Source organism: Chenopodium album, chromosome 21 (genome assembly GCF_948465745.1).
Source record: "Chenopodium album chromosome 21, dcCheAlbu1.1, whole genome shotgun sequence".
Taxonomy (NCBI): domain Eukaryota; kingdom Viridiplantae; phylum Streptophyta; class Magnoliopsida; order Caryophyllales; family Amaranthaceae; genus Chenopodium; species Chenopodium album.
In genome coordinates, this window is record NC_137854.1 from 37,292,867 (window position 1) to 37,311,526 (window position 18,660).

General features: G+C 31.0%; 1 protein-coding gene across 2 annotated transcripts; it reads left to right on the forward strand.

The window, feature by feature from the left end:
* The first annotated feature begins 6,998 nt into the window (after nucleotides 1-6,998).
* On the forward strand, nucleotides 6,999-11,280 carry LOC145600993 (uncharacterized). 2 transcript variants are annotated; one of them, XR_014104337.1, is made up of 3 exons: nucleotides 6,999-7,170; nucleotides 8,162-10,262; nucleotides 10,861-11,280. XR_014104337.1 is itself a non-coding variant. In XM_081656891.1 (2 exons), the coding sequence occupies exon 2, from the start codon at nucleotides 8,207-8,209 to the stop codon at nucleotides 10,106-10,108; it is 1,902 nt and encodes a 633-aa protein (XP_081513017.1). In that variant the 5' UTR covers nucleotides 6,999-7,170; nucleotides 8,162-8,206; the 3' UTR covers nucleotides 10,109-10,485. The 2 variants fall into 2 exon arrangements, 1 of the variants encoding a protein (XP_081513017.1); XM_081656891.1 differs by lacking the exon at nucleotides 10,861-11,280 and having other exon boundaries at nucleotides 8,162-10,485.
* Nucleotides 11,281-18,660: the final 7,380 nt, after the last annotated feature.

The following is an 18,660-nucleotide window of genomic DNA, read 5'->3' on the forward strand; positions in this document are numbered from 1 at the left end:
CCTCCTTAACTATGTGATTTGGAATGCGTAATTTCATCCTTGTTTTGCAATATTATTAGAACGGAAGAAGAATAAACTAGATACGAAGTATAATTTAAAACCATATCAAATGTATCACATCATACTTGCATAAATTTGCGGTATTTCTGAGACTAAACTACCTTATATAATGTACAAGTTTTGCAAATAACTATCTTTTAATTTTTTGTTTTTTTTTTTTTTTTTTTTTTTTGTTGAAATATAACTACCCTTATGGCTTTATATATAAATTATATAATTTGTGTTTTTAGCACTACCTTTAAGCAGAAATCATCTAAATTTCCATTAACATTGTGAAGTTTAGTAATGGGCCTCACTAACTACACCAAGGGAAGCTAAGGCTAGGGTGGGCCATGGCCTCACCTGTGATTTAGATTGTCTACAAATTTTTGCCTAGACTCTAGGCTAGTCAGCTTTTCCTACACCCCATGATACTACGTCGTTTTATATTGCACTGTTCTGCCATTTTTGTTTTTTTTTTTTTTTCTTTCTTCATTTTTCATTTTTGTTAACTTTCTATTCAAGCAACTATATAATGATTTTCTTAACCTGATTTCCATTTTATTTCTCTCTTATTATACTGATTTCATTTTCTCTCTCCTGCATTTTTTATTTTTCCCCCAATTTTTCTCTCTCTTCTTCCATGGAAATTTCTAGCTCAATTGCGTTTGATCGTGACTGTGATTCTAGCTTAATTGCTTTTGATCGTGATTGTGATTGTACGATTATAATGTTTTGATTTCATAGTTTTTGTTCTACTGATTTTAATTTTGATTATAATGCTCTGGTTTTGGTATTGGTTTTTGTTATTAGTAGTTGATTCAAAATTTTGGTTGTATTATTCTTCTAATTTGATTCTTATTTGTGTAATTGTTTTTATTTTGTAATTATGATTGTAATCTTATTATTTGATTGTTGCTTTTCCAGTTTTGTGCGTCTTATATGAACATCTATAGTTGTTATTGTTTTGCCAAATCGATTATTTTTATCACATTGGTGTATCGTGTAAAAATAATTTTAGTAAAAAAAATGATCACTTGTGTAATAGTAAATGTTCATTTATGTTTAATGTATGTTTCTGTAGTAAACTATAGGTTTATTGTAGTCGTATACGAAAATATATGTTGTACATGTAAATTTGAATGATTTTCATTCTTTTAAAGATGCTCATGTAAATTTTAACTAGTGAACATATTTTAATATTTATTCCCTCCAAAAAAATAATTTAACATTTTGTTATTCTATTTTGTTGTAATAATGTTCAATTATGCAATTATAAATGTTCATTTATATATACACTTGTGTTTATGGAATTATAAGTTGTACATGCAACTTTTAATGATTATCACTGTTTTGTAGTTTCATTAATAATGTTCAGTTATGTAACTATAGATAATCATATATATTTTTACATATGGTAATTTTACTGTAATTGATCAAATGCATTATTGTAATTGACCATTATTGCTACTGTATTTGTTCATTTATTACATGTTTAATTATTGCAGTGGGAATAGAGGATGCTGTTATTTTTTAAGAAGCAAGTCACTTTGATTTTTGGAGGAAACAATTTCCTTCGATAGATGATGCTTATGAAATGTATAATGAGTATGCTTTTATGAAAGGTTTGGGATCAGAGTTAGGAGGAGTAAAAGGCGAAAGGATGGCTCATTTTTTATGAAAGGATTTATTTGTTCTAATAAGGGGTTATAAAGATAATAAGTGTAGAAATATTATTTCCTATGAGTGACTTGATACAAGAACTGAATGTTTAACTTTTGTACAGTTTCCTATTGATCGTTAAGGTGTGTTTATGAACATATTCTAATATAGTTAGTGAATGATGGTTCAAAGTCGTCAAAAAAATATTAGTATTATATATATACTATTTAAATGTTTGCTTTTGAACGATGTGATTTGTAATAATACTTTGGGAAACAAAAAGTTTATATCCTTCTTATTAAAATCAAATAGAAATTGTATATCACCAAAAATTAAACTATTGAATATTAAATATACAATTCAATTCTACACATATTGATGTTGCGCGAATCCATGCATTCTTGATTTCCTTATTTTTGTCGTCTGATCTTCCTTTTTCTTCCTTGCTAAATATCCACGATTCTTTGTTTAACTAATAGACAAAAACAAGATTTTTTTAGTTAGATTTGAGCAAGAATAAGTGTTGAAATGAACCAATTTTCATATGAATATGAAAATATAACAATTGAAATGATCGATATGGAAATGAACATATATTAATATATAAATGAACAAATATATTTGTAGAATTGATCATCTATTAATATGGAATGAACAACTATTAATACAATAATGACCATATTTACATAATTGAATATGAAAATGTACATCTATTAATATATAAATGAACATGCATTAGTTTAAAAATGTCTATGAAAGATATCAATCAATGAACATGAAATATATACGTAAATAACACTTGAAGCTATCAATATGTGATTTATCATACATCCATCTGAAAAAAAGACATATGTTGAAACTCAAAATTTAACCGAGCATGAAATATTTGAAGAAGATGACCAAAATATAAATATTTATCAAAATTCTAGTAATCGTATATTAATATGTGAAAACCATATACTTTTATGCGATTGAACATCTACCAAAATACAAATGAATATTCATCTCAAATAACTTTCCCCTCCAAACTATGAAAAAGAATGAACATTTATATATACAATGACTATGTAGTAATAATTTTCCACTCCAAACTATGAAAAAGAATGAACATTAATACAATGACTATGTTGCAATATATAAATGTAGCAATATATTTATATTAATCATCTATTAACATGTGAATGATTGTATACTAGTATATAAATGAACATTTATTGAAACGGAAATGAACATTCAGTAAAAAAGAAACGCTACGAACTAATTCAATTAATGCTTACTTTTCTCCAGATTCTTTGATGTTTTTCTCTGAAACTATTTCCTTCAACTGCCCCCCCCCCCCCCAAAAAAAAAGAGAATACTTCATAGTTCATACCCAAAAATCAAAAGCTACTTGTTCAGATTACTAGATTTTAAACGAAAATTAGTAAAAATTATTTGTTCCCTAACTAGTGAACGTATTTTAACATTTGTTCCCTAAAAAAAAAAAAAAATCTTAACATTTGTTATTCTGTTTGGTTGTAATAATGTTCAATTATGCAATTATAAATGTTCACTTATATATATATTTGTGTTTATGGAATTATAAGTTGTATATGTGACTTTTAATGATTATCAATGTTTTGTAATTTCATAAATAATATTCAGTTATGTAACTACATAGATGATCATTTATATTTTTACATATAGTAATTTAACTGTAAGTGATCAAATGCATTATTGTAATTGACCAAAAATGCTACTATATGTGTTCATCTGTTACATGTTTATTTATTGCAGTGGAAAAGAGGATGCTATTATTTTTCAAGCAAATCAGTTTGATTTTTGGGGGGAAACAATTTCCTTCCGAAGATGATGCTTATGAAATGTATAATGAGTATACTTTTATGAAAGGTTTTTGAATTAGAGTTTGGAGGAGTAAGAGGCGAAGGGATGACTCATTTTCTATGAAAAGATTTATTTGTTTTGATGAGGATTATAAAGATAATAAATGTAGAAATATTAGGTCCTATGAGAGACTTGATACAAGAACTGAATGTTTAGCTTTTGTACAGTTTTCTATTGATCGTTCAGGTGTGATTATGAACATGTATATTCTAATATAGTTAGTGAATGATGGTTCAAAGTCAACAATTGTAAATGCTCAACCACAAATACAAGTTCTTATGAATATTTAGTTTTTTATTTATGAACATGTTGTTTCCCTAATATGAACATTATATAAGTCGTCAAAAAATATGAACATATATATATATATATATATATATATATATATATATATATATATATATATATATATATATATATATATATGTTGTTTCCCTAATATGAACATTATATAAGTCGTCAAATAGAAATTGTATGTCCCCAAAAATTAAAATATTGAATATATAAATATACAACACAATTCCACACATGCATATTATTATACACAATGAATTCTCGATCCAAAATCGAAAAATTCAAGCTCGTGTTATTGGTCCGTGTAGTGCGAATCCATGCCTTCTTGCTTTCCTTATTTTTGTCTTCTTCCTTTTTTTTCATTGCTATTGTGTGGTGTAGCTCACTATATCCACGATTCTTTGTTAAACTAATAGACAAAAATAAATGAATTTTTCGTTAGATTTGAGCAAGAATAAGTGTTGAAATGAACCAATTTACATATGAATATGAATAGTATAACAATTGAAATGATCAATACGGAAATGAACATATATTAATATATAAATGAACATATATTAGTGTATAAATGATCATCCATTAATATGAAAATGAACAACTATTAATAAATAATGAACATTTTTGCATAATTCAATATGAAAATGAACATCTATTAATATATAAATGAACATGCATTGGTTTAAAAATGCCTATGAAAGATATCAATCAATGAACATGAAATATATACGTGAATAACTCTTGAAGCTATCAATATGTGATTTACCATACATCCATATGAAAAAGACATATATTGAAACTCAAAATTGAACCGAGCATGAAATATTTGAAGAGGATGACCAAAATATAAATATTTATCAATATTCTAATAATCGTATACTAATATATGTGAAAAATCATATACTTTTATGTGATTGAACATACATCTGTCAAAATACAAATGAACACTCATCAAAATAATTTTCCACTCCAAACTATGAAAAAGAATGAATATTAATACAATGACTACGTAGTAATATGTAAATGAACAATTATATTAATCAGTTATTAACATGTGAATGACTGTATACTAATATATAAATGAACATTTATCAAAATGAAAATGAACATTCATTACAAAAAAAACCACTACGAACTAATTTAATTAGTGCTTACTTTTCTCCAGATTCTTTGATATTCTTCTCTGAAACTGTTTCCTTTGTACTGCAAAAAAAAAAAAAAAAAAAAGACTTCATACCCAAAAATCAAAATGTATTTATTCAGCTTGCTAATATTTAAATGAAAATTAGTAAAAATTATTAAAAAGCAATAGTCAATACTCTTTTTTCCATGTTTTACACTTTGATGTTATTCCTGTAACACTATTGCAACAAAAATTTATTAAAACTAGTGTTTATACTCTTTTTCGAACTAAATATGAACAAAATCACTTGCTCCTTTGAATTTCGACCTTGATTTGGTAGTAATTGAACAATTTTTTTGATAATTTGTCACAAATTCGTAGAAATATTCGGATTTAAAAATGCGAAAAATGGGTGTAGAGAGAGAAAATGCAGAAAATGGGTAAGGAGAGAGAAAGTGAAATGAGAATGATGGTTTGATTTTTTTTTTTTTTTTTTTTTTTTTTTTTGTATATATATGGTGGGGAGGGGGACAGTGTGTTTATGCAGTGAAAGTGAGTATTTGAGGAAAGGGGTGTAGGGTAAGATGCCTAGACTAGAGTCTAGCCATAAATAATTATAGATTGTCTATTAATTGTTGCACATATTTATGTTAGTTGTATTGATGAGAGTCATTTTCAAGATCTCAAGTTCAAAACCCATCCCTTACATTTTTTTTTTTTAATAGTATTGGACTCCTTACGTATTAAGGGTCTGTTCTCGTTGACTGAAACTTGGCTGAGCTGAGCTGAACTGAAATGAAATAAATATTTTATAAGAGAATGAAATTAGGAGCTGAACTGAACTAAACTGAGCTGAGCTGAGCTGAGCTGAGCTGAATTGAACTGAATTTCAACGTAAGAGAACAGACCCTAAGATTGATGACTTGTAGCCATTATAAACCCAACCTAAAATTAATTAGCAACTAATAATCAATTATCCAAACCGATCATACACTTGACTTGAACATGATTCATAACGAGCTTACTAATTAAAAAATCAACAATGAACCGACATTATACTCAAAGGATCTACAAATATTTTATCACTATCTTCTATTCATCATTCTCTTTATCATCCCAACAGATTGTTTAAGTAATGATGGCAAGTTGGCAACAGTAAAATGAAATCTCATTGATTATGTTCATACATATAAACTGCAACAAATTGCTATAAAATGGAAAGAAATTAGAGTACATCCCAACAGATTGTTTAAGTAATTATAGCTTCATTTTTTCAAATAAAAGTATTATAATTATACAGAAATAATCATAACAAAATCAAAGGAATCTATTGAACTTTTGTTTTATCTACTTACCCATTCAAATACTTCGTATTGATCTTCTGAATTCATGGTGTGACAATTTGTTGTAAGTTTGTAACTACATTTTCTTCTCTTGCTCCAATCCCATAGAATAGAGTTTACCCCATTTACTTTCCTCTACAAAACCAAATTACTATTTCAGATTGCATGTTTAAAGAGAAGTGAATGGGTTTTCATTTTGTTTAGGTCTTTTGAATACAAGTATTTTCAATACTAGGTCTATATGTTGTTGTGTAGAGCAAATAAAACTCAACATAGCTGTTTACCAAATGTTAGTTCTCCCTTTCTTTTGAATAGTGCCTCGTATTCTATATTGTGATGCCTGTTTGAGTTAGTCGTGTATTTTTTTGACATGTTTTCCCACTTGTTCGGACTCTTTCGATCTCCTCATGTACATAACTTCATCAACCTACGTGTACAACTTTATCCAAAATTTAATAAAATTAAAATAGAAACTTCATGTGAAAAAAAAAAAAACTTGAAAAATCTTCAAAAGACAGAGAGAATACACTGTATACCAAGTATCGAATGAATTTATTTACGGAGTATGAATCTACGTATCCTCATACGGATTAATCTTATCTTTTTAGGCCCCGTAGAAAGACAAAGACAAAATGTAAAGAGATTTGACTGTAGATATTTTCCAAAAAAAAAGAAAAAATAAAGAAGACCCGTAAAAATTAGGAAGAAACTAGCGTAAGGGAAAGCCCACCAATTGATTTGTCTGACTCAGGGAGCTGCTCAGAGCCTGACTACCGGAGACACCCAATAACATATAGAAAACGAGAACATTAATTGATTGATCAAAAGGTATAATCTTTCCTTTTGATTTCTTGTATTGATAATCCTTTTCAATCATAATTGGTTAGTAAATCATCTTAATTTTTTATTAAAGTTTTGATTTTTTTTTTTCCTAATATATATAAAGTTGCTTCCTGTTTCTAAATTTATTTAATGGATTGAGTTTTGTGTATTTCTTTGGATCTGTGTTTAAATTGGTTGAAATTATGACTTGATTTGTGGAGTGGTAGGTTATTTTGATGATTATGTGACCTGGGTATGATGTTGTTACTTATGATTTGTGATCTGAAGAAGTGGGTAGTTGTTAGATTTGTTTGAGATGCTATATGTTATGGTGGGTCGATCAGATTTTGGCTATTGTTTGAGGGTTTTGGTTTGGATGAAGAAATTTCTTGTTTTGCTATATCGATGTATGTATCTCTACTTGTTTCATGAGTTTTGACTGTAATTGTTGTGGATTTGAGTTAGATCTCAATGATTTTCTGTCTAGTTGATGATTTAAGAGTTGGATTTGCTTGATTTTGCTCCTTTTTAAGATTTATTCACACAATTACACATGCTTGTTTGTTTGTATGATATTTGGGATTACGTTACTCTATTGGCCATGAATGGTTGATTGAATTTGTGATTTGCTTTAAGCTTTGATTGCTAGAAAAGGAATATATGCCAAATTGAAATGCATGGCTCACTTTTCTGATTTTACTTGTGCTGATACTAGTGGAGTTTGCTGAAATGGAGCCTCATTTCCCTTAGACTTTCAGTTCCTTTATCTTGTGAAGCAGTGATTTGTGTGTTTTTGTTTTTAATTGATGCTCGCCTTAATGTATAACAAGTGCGAGCGATTCACGTTCTTCATTGGTTTGGTATAGATAGAGCATCGCATGTGTGGTTTCAGTCATGTCGAACCTATGAGAGAACATATTGCTTTTCTATGTGGATAGTAAGTTAATATTGTGATAGTCTAATTAAATCTTCACTGTATTTTTATTTGAAAATTTAGGTGGGAGGATACCATCTTAGCTTTGTCACTATAATTTAGACTTAGATGGATCCAGCTGCTGAAGAACAAATAGATTATGGTGATGAGGAATATGGAGGTGCTCAAAAGCTACAATATCAGGGTAGTGGAGCTATTCCAGCTCTAGCAGACGAGGAGATGATAGGAGAAGATGATGATTATGAGGATCTTTATGATGGGGTCAATGTTGGAGAGGGTTTCTTGCAATATCATCGGTCTGAGGCACAAGGCCCTCCTAATAATAATGTAGGAAATGGTGGTATCCAAACTCAAACCTTTAATACCCCTCAACCTAGACAAGAAGCTGGTGTATCTCATAATCTGGGAAACTCCGGGGTTGCTTCTGATGGGAGACTCCAAAATGCAAGTCTTGGTGTTAAAGATCTAGAAATGGGATCTTCTAATCACATTAGTGGGGCTCTAGGGCCAGAAAAGAGAATTCATGATACTGCTTCTGGGAATATGGAGTTCCAAGGTTCGGCCCCTATTGCTCAAAATACTACAGGTAGTGTTCCAGACATTAGTAAAGCTACTAATCACGTAAGTGGGGGTCCAAGTGCTTCCCAAGGGATTGCATATAATCAGATGTCGGCAAATGCAAACATGAATATGGACCATATGATGGTCAATGACAATATCATCAGGCCACAAATGGATAACGGTCCAACCATGTTGTTTGTGGGTGAGTTACATTGGTGGACCACTGATGCAGAGCTTGAAAGTGTACTGTCTCATTATGGAAAGGTCAAGGACATAAAATTTTTTGACGAAAGAGCAAGTGGAAAATCAAAAGGTTACTGCCAAGTTGAGTTTTATGATGCTTCTGCTGCTGCTGCATGCAAAGAGGGGATGAATGGACACAATTTCAATGGACGGGCATGTGTAGTGGCTTTTGCTTCACCCCAAACTTTGAAGCAGATGGGAGCTGCCTATGCAAGCAAGAACCCACAGCAGCCTCAGTCTCAGCCTCAGGGAAGAAGAAATGTAACTGAGGGTGCTGGAAGAGGTGGTGGGATGAACTTATCAGCTGGTGAGGGAGGAAGAGGTTTTGGAAGAGGTGGATGGGGAAGAGGAGGACAGGGTGCTGCTGCTAGGGGTCCTGGTGGTTCAGGGCCGAGGGGAAGAGGACCAATGGGCCCCAAGAATGGCCTTGGGAATGTTGGTGGAATGGGTGGTGCTGCTATGGGCAATTTTGGGCAAGGTCTTGGAAACCCTGGATTTGGAGGTCCAGGTGGAGGAATGATGCATCCTCAAGCCATGATGGGTCCTGGATTTGATCCATCATATATGGGCCGAGGAGCTGGGTATGGAGGCTTTTCTGGCCCTGCATTTCCTGGAATGATGCCTCCCTTTCAATCTGTTAATCCTATGGGCATTTCTGGTGTGGCTCCTCATGTTAACCCTGCCTTTTTTGGCCGTGGTATGACACCAAATGGAATGGGCATGATGGGTAGCACTGGAATGGAAGGACATCCCGGGGGGATGTGGGCTGATCCTGGTATGGGTGGATGGGCTGGGGAAGAACATGGGCAGAAGACAAGAGAGTCAAGTTATGGTGGTGATGATGGTGCTTCTGACTATAGATATGGGGAGGAAAACCCTGAAAAGAGTTCTAGGACAAATGCTGCCCCTCGAGAAAAGGAAAGAGCTTCTGAGCGCGACTGGTCTGGAAACTCTGAGAGGAGATACCGTGATGAGAGAGAGCAAGATTATGATAGATCTGATAGAGAACGCAGACATAGAGAAGACAAGGATGGCTATAGAGATCATCGTCGAAAGGAACGTGATTCGGGTTATGAGGATGATTGGGACAGGGGACAGTCTTCTTCAAGATCTAGGAGCAGGTCCCGGGCTATTCCAGAAGATGGTCACAGGTCCAGGTCAAGGGATGTTGATTACGGGAAGAGGAGACGTGCTCCATCAGAGTAATTGGTTATCTTCACATGTATGTACTGTCAAATGTGGCCATCTTCGATCTTCATGTTTGCTTCACATGGTCTCCTCCTTACTGCAGTTTCCTGATTTTGGCCAAGCTTTCTAGGTTCCTGCTTGTTGCAGCGGTTCTGGATTTTCACTACCAAAAGTAAGTATGGTATTAACTTAAGGCAGATTAAGGGAAAAGAAATTATTCCTTCCCATTTTGCTCACTAATGGACATCACTAGATGCCGTATGCCTGTGTCTAATATACTTCTGAATTTGAACATTTAGCTTGATTAGTGTAACAGTGTGAATCTTATTTGCTGGTTGGTCTCTAAACTCACCAGCCAAATTATTATGATTTTGTCTCATTCAGTTTGCTCAAGATATCACATCTTTTAGTGAGACTATAGAATCCTTCATGACTACCTGGGAGTCATCACGTGTTGTGATGACTTATGAGTGGACTACCTTGTCATCAGTTTCAGCTGTTGTCTGAATTCCACTACATGTGTTCAAAATCTGTGCATACCACTTTTTTGTGCTTCTGCCATTTTGTGGTTGTGGATGAAATTATGTGTGGTCTAATATAATTCCTATTGTATCAAGTTCAGTGTTGGTTTATGTTATGATTCTAATTCTTCTTATAAGTTATTTGGTGCAATGGTTGATGCTTAAGCATGCTGAATGTTGGTGGTGGATTACAGTATGCTGTGTTTCTTTGACATGTTTTGACTTAAAAATTTTGGTCATATTATTCAGGGAGCACTCTTTGCTTCGTGATTGAGTCAGCCTATGTTGATTATCCAGAGAAAGATGTTTTATGGCTGCCTGCAGTAAATTCCTCTATAATGGCCTTCCATGTTTTCAGAGGAGCTTTTATGATAGTACTTGAAGAATGTGTCTTTAAGAGAAAATATTGTTAACTGTTTATAACTAAAATGCAACAGATTTGCAATCAAATTTGTGAAGTGTAATCATTTTCTTGTAACTTTTAATGTACTCTTGTATGGCTGCTATTAGTGCATGTCACTTTGTATCTGTAGATATAACTTAGGAGAGTCATAGCTTTTTGTTGTAAATGATTCCTGTAAGGCTTAACAACTTGTTTCTGTAAACAAGGGTGGCTATTTTTCAAGAACCACCCTTCTGATGTATACTGGTGCTTCTAAATTTTGTAAACTTGGGTGACACCAGTACACATTGATGACCAAATTCGAGATAGCAGCATATTCCAGAGGCATTGTAGCTTGCATGGGTTAATTTTTCATTTTACCCATGTAAAGAAGTCTGGTTCTTGGCTTTTAGTCTGACCTGCCTTTCTTGCGCTTGGAGCCAGTCTTATGCGTATTAATTGTAGTTTCTCATTTTTCTTTATAGGATAGAGTGATAGACTAGCTTGTAAATTCACTGATGCAGTTTGGTGAGATTTTTTTTTTTTTTTTTTAATACCCTCTCTTCAGCTGTTAGCAGTTTATCACACAACAGAAACTAGGTTTTTCTTCATCTTTTGTACATAGGATTTACTTTATTTTTGAATAATTCTGTAAAATTGTGTACAGGTATATTCTTTGTACCGACATTTTAAACATTGGTAGGACTGGAGACATGAAATATTTCATCTAATTTGTCTCTATAATCTATTCCAAGTAGCATTAGATTGGAAGTTCATCATGCAATTTGGCCAATTTGGCATGTAAATTGTGTTTGCTATTGTTGATGCAGTTTAGCTGTTCTGACCTTTAGTTGTTCAAAGCTGCTCTTTGGCAGTTTAATACACCTGCCTTGGTATCCCCTCAATGGTATTGAGACTGTTGATTTAATTAAATTTGTGGACATTGAGCAATCAATAATTTTAGTAATATGTTACTCTAAGTCAAGTGCTTGTGTTTTACATGAGTCCGTGGCCGGGAGTGTGAATTTGGCCATTCTATGAATTTGTTGTATGCTAAGTTGCTAACTCAAGTGCTTGTGTTGGATGTGAGTCCGTGCCCGAGTGTGAATTTGGCCATTCTATTACTCCCTCTGCTCTCAAATAATTGAAACACTTTTTATTTTGTCTGTGCTGAATAATTGACACAATTAAAAAAAATAAAAAATAAAAAAAAAATAAAAAAAAAACCTTTTGTATATATGGTTTTGTGAAATGTAAGTGTCAATATCATTGTTGGAATATCAAGAATTAGTTATAGGTATTTAAGATGAATATTCCGAGCAGTAAGGTTCAAGTAATTACATTTAGCTGATTGATACCGACTTCACTTAGTGCTCCACTTCTTTGTCATGGTCTGGAGTTTGGAAGCTTAAGGTAACTAGCCCCCTCCCAGTAGAGGTTGATCTGTTGAAAGACTTGGGAATATTGGATGTTTCCGGTAACAAGTTTAATTTGCAGGCGAGATACCACTTGAAAGGCAACTTATTTCAAGGATCAATAATTCCTGAAATTATGGGTAAAATGGAAAGATGTAGGCAAGCAGCACGTCCTTACCACATCCTCTACTGATAGAATGTGCTTGCTTTTGTAATCGATGCTTCCTCCTTTGAACATAAATGCCTTTAATAAAAATTCATGTGTACTGCTTTCTTTACATACTCTCCTGCTCTTCTTTTTCATCTTGTTTATGTCTGTATTGGCTATAGATCAGCAGCTATTGTGATCGGTCTTAAGGTTGAACCAGGACCACTCCTAACTCTTTGAAACAACATATCAGAATGAAGACGCCTCTGTATCAACTCAATCAACAGACCACATTTGCCTACTCGAACTATAGCTTTTGTCATCATTTGCATTTTGTCCCTCGGGCATTTCAGAATAGAAAAGCCATGATACGTACGTGACTGAGCATGGAAAAGGGGTACATGCCCTACATGGATTCATGAAGAGTACGCGGTAATTCTTTCCATGTACTAATATTTCATTCGTCTCTGTTATAGGAATATGAACCGTGATACCATGTTAAAGGACCTTCTCAATTAAAAGGTTAAAGATCCAACTATAATATCTATCATATTGAACCAATCTATATATTTATCCTTTGCTAATTTGTAGTTGATTTGCTAAGACACGTCATGACTACAAAGGATATACAACAACTTAAAAAGAACAAGAAAGAATAATCATACTAATGTAATGTGAATTATACTCATAGGTAACTCTATAAATTCACATACGAAGATCATTCAAAAAATAGTATCTGATTCAACATATTTGGACCTCATAGTTCCGCAATAATTTCTCTTACAAGTTGCAAAACCTTTAAAAGAAATATCTCTCACGTGTTAAAACACCCCCATAATTCAACCAACTCATAGTTATGGTCTTATGGAAATAAATGCACAAATATGGTGTTTCAAGTTTCAACTATCTTCTTGAGAGATTATTAAGTACTATGAAAAGTTTGAAAATAACTGTTGTAATATAAGGGTGTCTAGACAAATAGTCAACAAAAATGAACAAGAGAAGAGAAAATAAAACTCAAAGAATTTTGGTGTTGCGTGATCATATGTCACAGATCACAAAAGTAGGGCGTAATTGTGACAAAAAAGAGTATCCCAAAATAATCATCATCAACCTCAAAAAAGCTGGTGTGTTTTCATGACGCCGTTTATCATAAGCGCCATGCAAACAATCATTACCCCAGCTCGATAATACCAATCCTAACACAAAATAAAAAAAAAAAAAGAAAAGTCTAATATTATATATTTAAAGGGGAGTTTTCCCGAGTTTTTAGAGAGTCGCGTAAGATCTAATTTTCTCAGCGCGCCATGTAGGATTATAAATCTTAGTAGTAGCCAATTAAATAAGAGATTATTAATTTCTTTTAGAATTAAATAATTCAAATGTCACGTAAGCAAAATTGGCGAATGAGATTTTTAAGTTTAAATTAATTAAATCTTAAATATTATCTTTTAATATTAGGAATTTATCTAAATATATAACAAATTTTCGCTCATAAATAAAAAAAAATAAAAAAAAAATCAAACAAACCGTGCGATAAATTTTAGCTCATAAATACAAAAAAAATAAAAATAAAAAATCAAACAAACCGTGCATCGGACGAACTTCATCTAATATATATATATATATATATATATATATATATAGGGAGGGATCCGGTAAGAACCCCTCCTTATATAAGAACCCTTTCTTATGTAAGAATACCTTATGTTCTAAACTTTTTCTTATGTTCTAAATTTTTTTCTGCTTATGTTCTAAATTTTTTCATATTTTCTAAAAGTTTTCTACTTATGTTCCAAATTTTTTTCCAATGTTCAAAATTGTTTTTTAGATTATGTTCTAAATTATTTTTTTCAGCTTATGTTCAAAAATTTTTTTACTTATGTTCCAAATTATTTTCAATGTTCTAAATTTGTTCCTATGTTCTAAATTAACTTTTCAGCTTATGTTCAAAATTTTATCCTATGTTCTAAATTATTTTTTCAGCTTATGTTATTAATTTTTACCTATGCTATAAATTATTTTTTCAACTTATGTTCTAAATTATTTTTCTTATGTTCTAACATTTTTGGTTGCTTATGTTCTAAATTTTGCTATCTTCGAAATTATTTTTCTTATGTTCTAAAATTTTCTGCTTATGTTCTAATTTTTTTCAGCTTATGCTCTAAAATTTTACCTGTGTTCTAAATTTATCTTATGTTCTAACATTTTTGGTTGCTTATGTTCTAAATTTTGCTGTCTTCGAAATTATTTTTCTTATGTTCTAACATTTTTGGTTGCTTATGTTCAAAATTTTGTTATCTTCGAAATTAATTTTCTTATGTTCTAAAATTTTCTGCTTATGTTCTAAATTTTTTCAGCTTATGTTCTAAAATTTTACCGTTAAATTTTTTTTCATGTTCTAAATTTTTTTATATGTTCTAAATACGAAATTCTCAAAATTACAGAAATGCCATTACTAAAGGATCATTTTAGATGGTTAGATCAAAATTAATAAAGGGCTGAGATTGGTTCTTATATAAGATTGGGTTCTTATATAGAGGAGGGTTCTTACATGAGCCTTCCTCTATATATATATATATATATATATATATATATATATATATATATATATATATATATATATATATATATATATATATATATATATATATATATATATATATATATATATATACAGTTGTCGTACAGTACCAAATAACAATATTAATAATAATAATAAAAAAATAATAATTCTAAAAAAGAAAAAATAAATAAATTTACTGAGGTTTCAAAGGTCAGAATCTAAATAAGTAATTGTCCCACGCCAATAATGCATAAACCAACTAGTGAAAAAACACTAATCCAAAAAAAAAATAAAGTTGATTAATTATAATAAAAATAGGAGATTATTACGAGTAGTTAATTAATTTGGTAATTTATAAATACAAAATCTACCTGTCAGAGGTCTCAACCGGTGAACAAGGTGTTCCAAAGAAACCATGTTTCTTCACGAGGAAGAAACAGACTGTTGCGAGTATAAAACGGAAGCTAAACACGACTACTTGTAAGTCCAACCCTAACACACACATCAATTAACAAAATAATAAAAGTCAAAACCTGTTTTTATACTTTAGAGTTTAGATATACAGAAATACTTGTGTGGACCTGGTCCACAATAATTTTATTGTGGACCCGAGGTTTATACACACGCAACTGATATTATATTGAACATAGTAACCCTTATTTTTAACATAGTAACCTTTATTAAAAGTTGTATAACGTTTAATACTATTGTGAACTTGAAGTACGACGTTATGACCTAAATTTTAACATAGTGACCTTTATTATTTATATTGACCTTATAAAATATTTCATTAAAAAAATTAACCTCTTATAGCCTATATATTACCAAAATGTCTTTTATTTTCAACATAGTGACCTTCATTTTATTATAGTGACTTTTTTTTTATTAATAAATCAACCATAGTTACTCTAATGTTAGTGGTCCACAATAAATTAGTGTGAACCAGGTCCATTTAAGAATTTGTATTAGATATATACTCGTATGTATTTGCCTAAGATTGATAGAAGAAGAAAAAATAAAGCTAAAAGTAATGATGACATGATATATACTCTATGTTCTAAAGTGTTCATCCATTTCCTCTACCAATACTTGCACTTTAGACATCCTCATCAGAATTTACTTTCTTAATCAAGATATGACAACAATCTGACTCTTTGATGTTCGTAGAAACGAAATTTTTTTCAACAAATTAATAAGATTCAGCACCTAAAAAGTTTAAAAGTTGTAAGCTGTAAAACAAAGCTTATCAAAGCTATAGTCAAAAGGAGTATAGTCGATATTGCTGCAATCCTAAATAAAATAATAATAATAAATTAACAAATTACATGAAACTACGTTAAAAATTAAATAACACATTATTGACACATATAATTATTGGTATTAATAGACTAATCATAATTTTATATCATTTTTCTGATATTATATACTTCTATGTAAAATAATTATATGTTATCTTTTAAATATTTGTAACAAGAATTTTTTTTACATAATAAGTGGGGTCAATTCCATTACATTGAGCATATATAGATTTGTCCTTGGCTGAGTGTGGCCCAAAAGTGGAGTAGGAGAAAAATCAGAGGGTGAGATTTGACCGCGGCGGCATGGTTTCATCATCATCGATAAATGACTCAGTCAATCTAGGGTCATTTGCAAAACAATTTCAATAATGAAAGCTTGTAACCCAGAGTGTTTCATCTTAAACTCTTTATTTTATGACAACTACTTTTTGAACAAGTTATTGGTACTTGGGTCTTTTTGATTCCCTTAGTTAATATTTGTTAGGTCATTTTTCCCATTCCATTTCCCTTCTCGTTTCCTCACTTCCCTCATTCAGTCATTTCTACCACCTTTCCATTTTCTTTCTTGAGCTACCCTATACAACATTATAAAACCATACCCACCAACACTACCGCCCGTCCACCCCACCACTTAACCACCTACAATCGGCCACAACACTCCTCTAAACCATGCCCCACCCTCTAAAAAACCACCCTCACTAGGCCAACCCATAAAAACCCACCTTCTTCCACAAAAAAAAAAAAAAAAAAAAAAAAAAAAAAAAAAAAAAAACCAACAATCATCCAATAAATGACTTTATTTTTAAAGAAGAATTGAAACTTTTTATTTTAATAAAATGAATTGGAACTAATTACGAAGAAAAGAGCCAAACTGTTTTTAGAGAAAAAAATTTAAATTAAATTCCACAATCAACAAATAATTTTGATTGAGAAAAAAAAATATTTTTTTTAACAAAAATTATATATTACTTGAAATTTTATAGAAAATATAACAATATGAAAGAAATACGTTCTTTAAAATGCTTTGTTTTTTTTACATGGAAAACGTTTTTATCCCTTTTTCTTTTCTCTAAATTTAACTACTCTCTTTATCCACACACAACTAGGGGATATTTACTTGTAAAAAAAATGACCATATATCTACCTTTTTTTTAATAATACTCCCAACTTTCCTATCAAAAATAACATAAAATTATACTCACATATTTTTAAATGCAAATACCTTTAAAATAAATATTAATACAAATTAATTAAAAAACATTTCTTTAATATTATGGAGTATAATGTTAGTGGGATTACAAATTTAAAAAATCTATATTAATTATTTTCATATCGGTCCATTAAATAATTCCTAAAAAGGTAGGTGTATGGACAAATTTTTATGGAATCTTTTTGCAACACTATATATATGTCAATTTCATTATTGGTAATTTTACCTACTGATAAGTAGGTGAGGGTTAGGTCATTAACTAACCTCCAATATCAAACAATGTTTATAAATTCCTAACTAACTACTAAGCAAGCATAGAGGCAAGTTCGGAGTCGAACCATGAGGACTAAGTGTATCAATTTGAGCTAATTAAACTAATAGGAAGGGTTGTGAGATAGAGAGAGGAACAACTAAAACACTACTTAAAGCAATTAACAAAGTACTAGGGAAAGAGGAATCCAATTACATTAAAGCATTATTCAACAACAAATTGCAATTAGATGATCACATGATCTCAATTTGGAACGATCAACACACTCAACTCACTCCCGTGCAAATAAGCATGCTAATTATCCTACTAAGCTAATTCTCTCCCGCGCAACTAGCCTAGCAAAGGTATATATGGAAGAATCTAGACTCTCAACCAACTCACTTCTGCACATACAATTGATTGAAAGTACAATTAGAAACCTAGAATCAATTAGCTAGAAAGACTTTAAGCAATGTAAAACACCATCCACACACAGTAATCAAGAATCAATTGCATACTAATCATAATCAATCATTCAATTCATCAACATAACCTTCATCCATTTCCCTAGAACAAAATCTAAGCAATCATAACGAACAAAAACATGAAAAACAAGGTAAAACAAGAATTAAAGCAAGAATCAAACAAGTAAACTAATTGTCTACTCTAAGCAACAAAGAGTTAAGCAAAAACATGAATTAAAGAAAACATTAAAGGTGAGAGAAAGTTAGAAAAGCTCATTGAATAATTGAGAAGAGAATCCACACAGTTGCTTCTTCA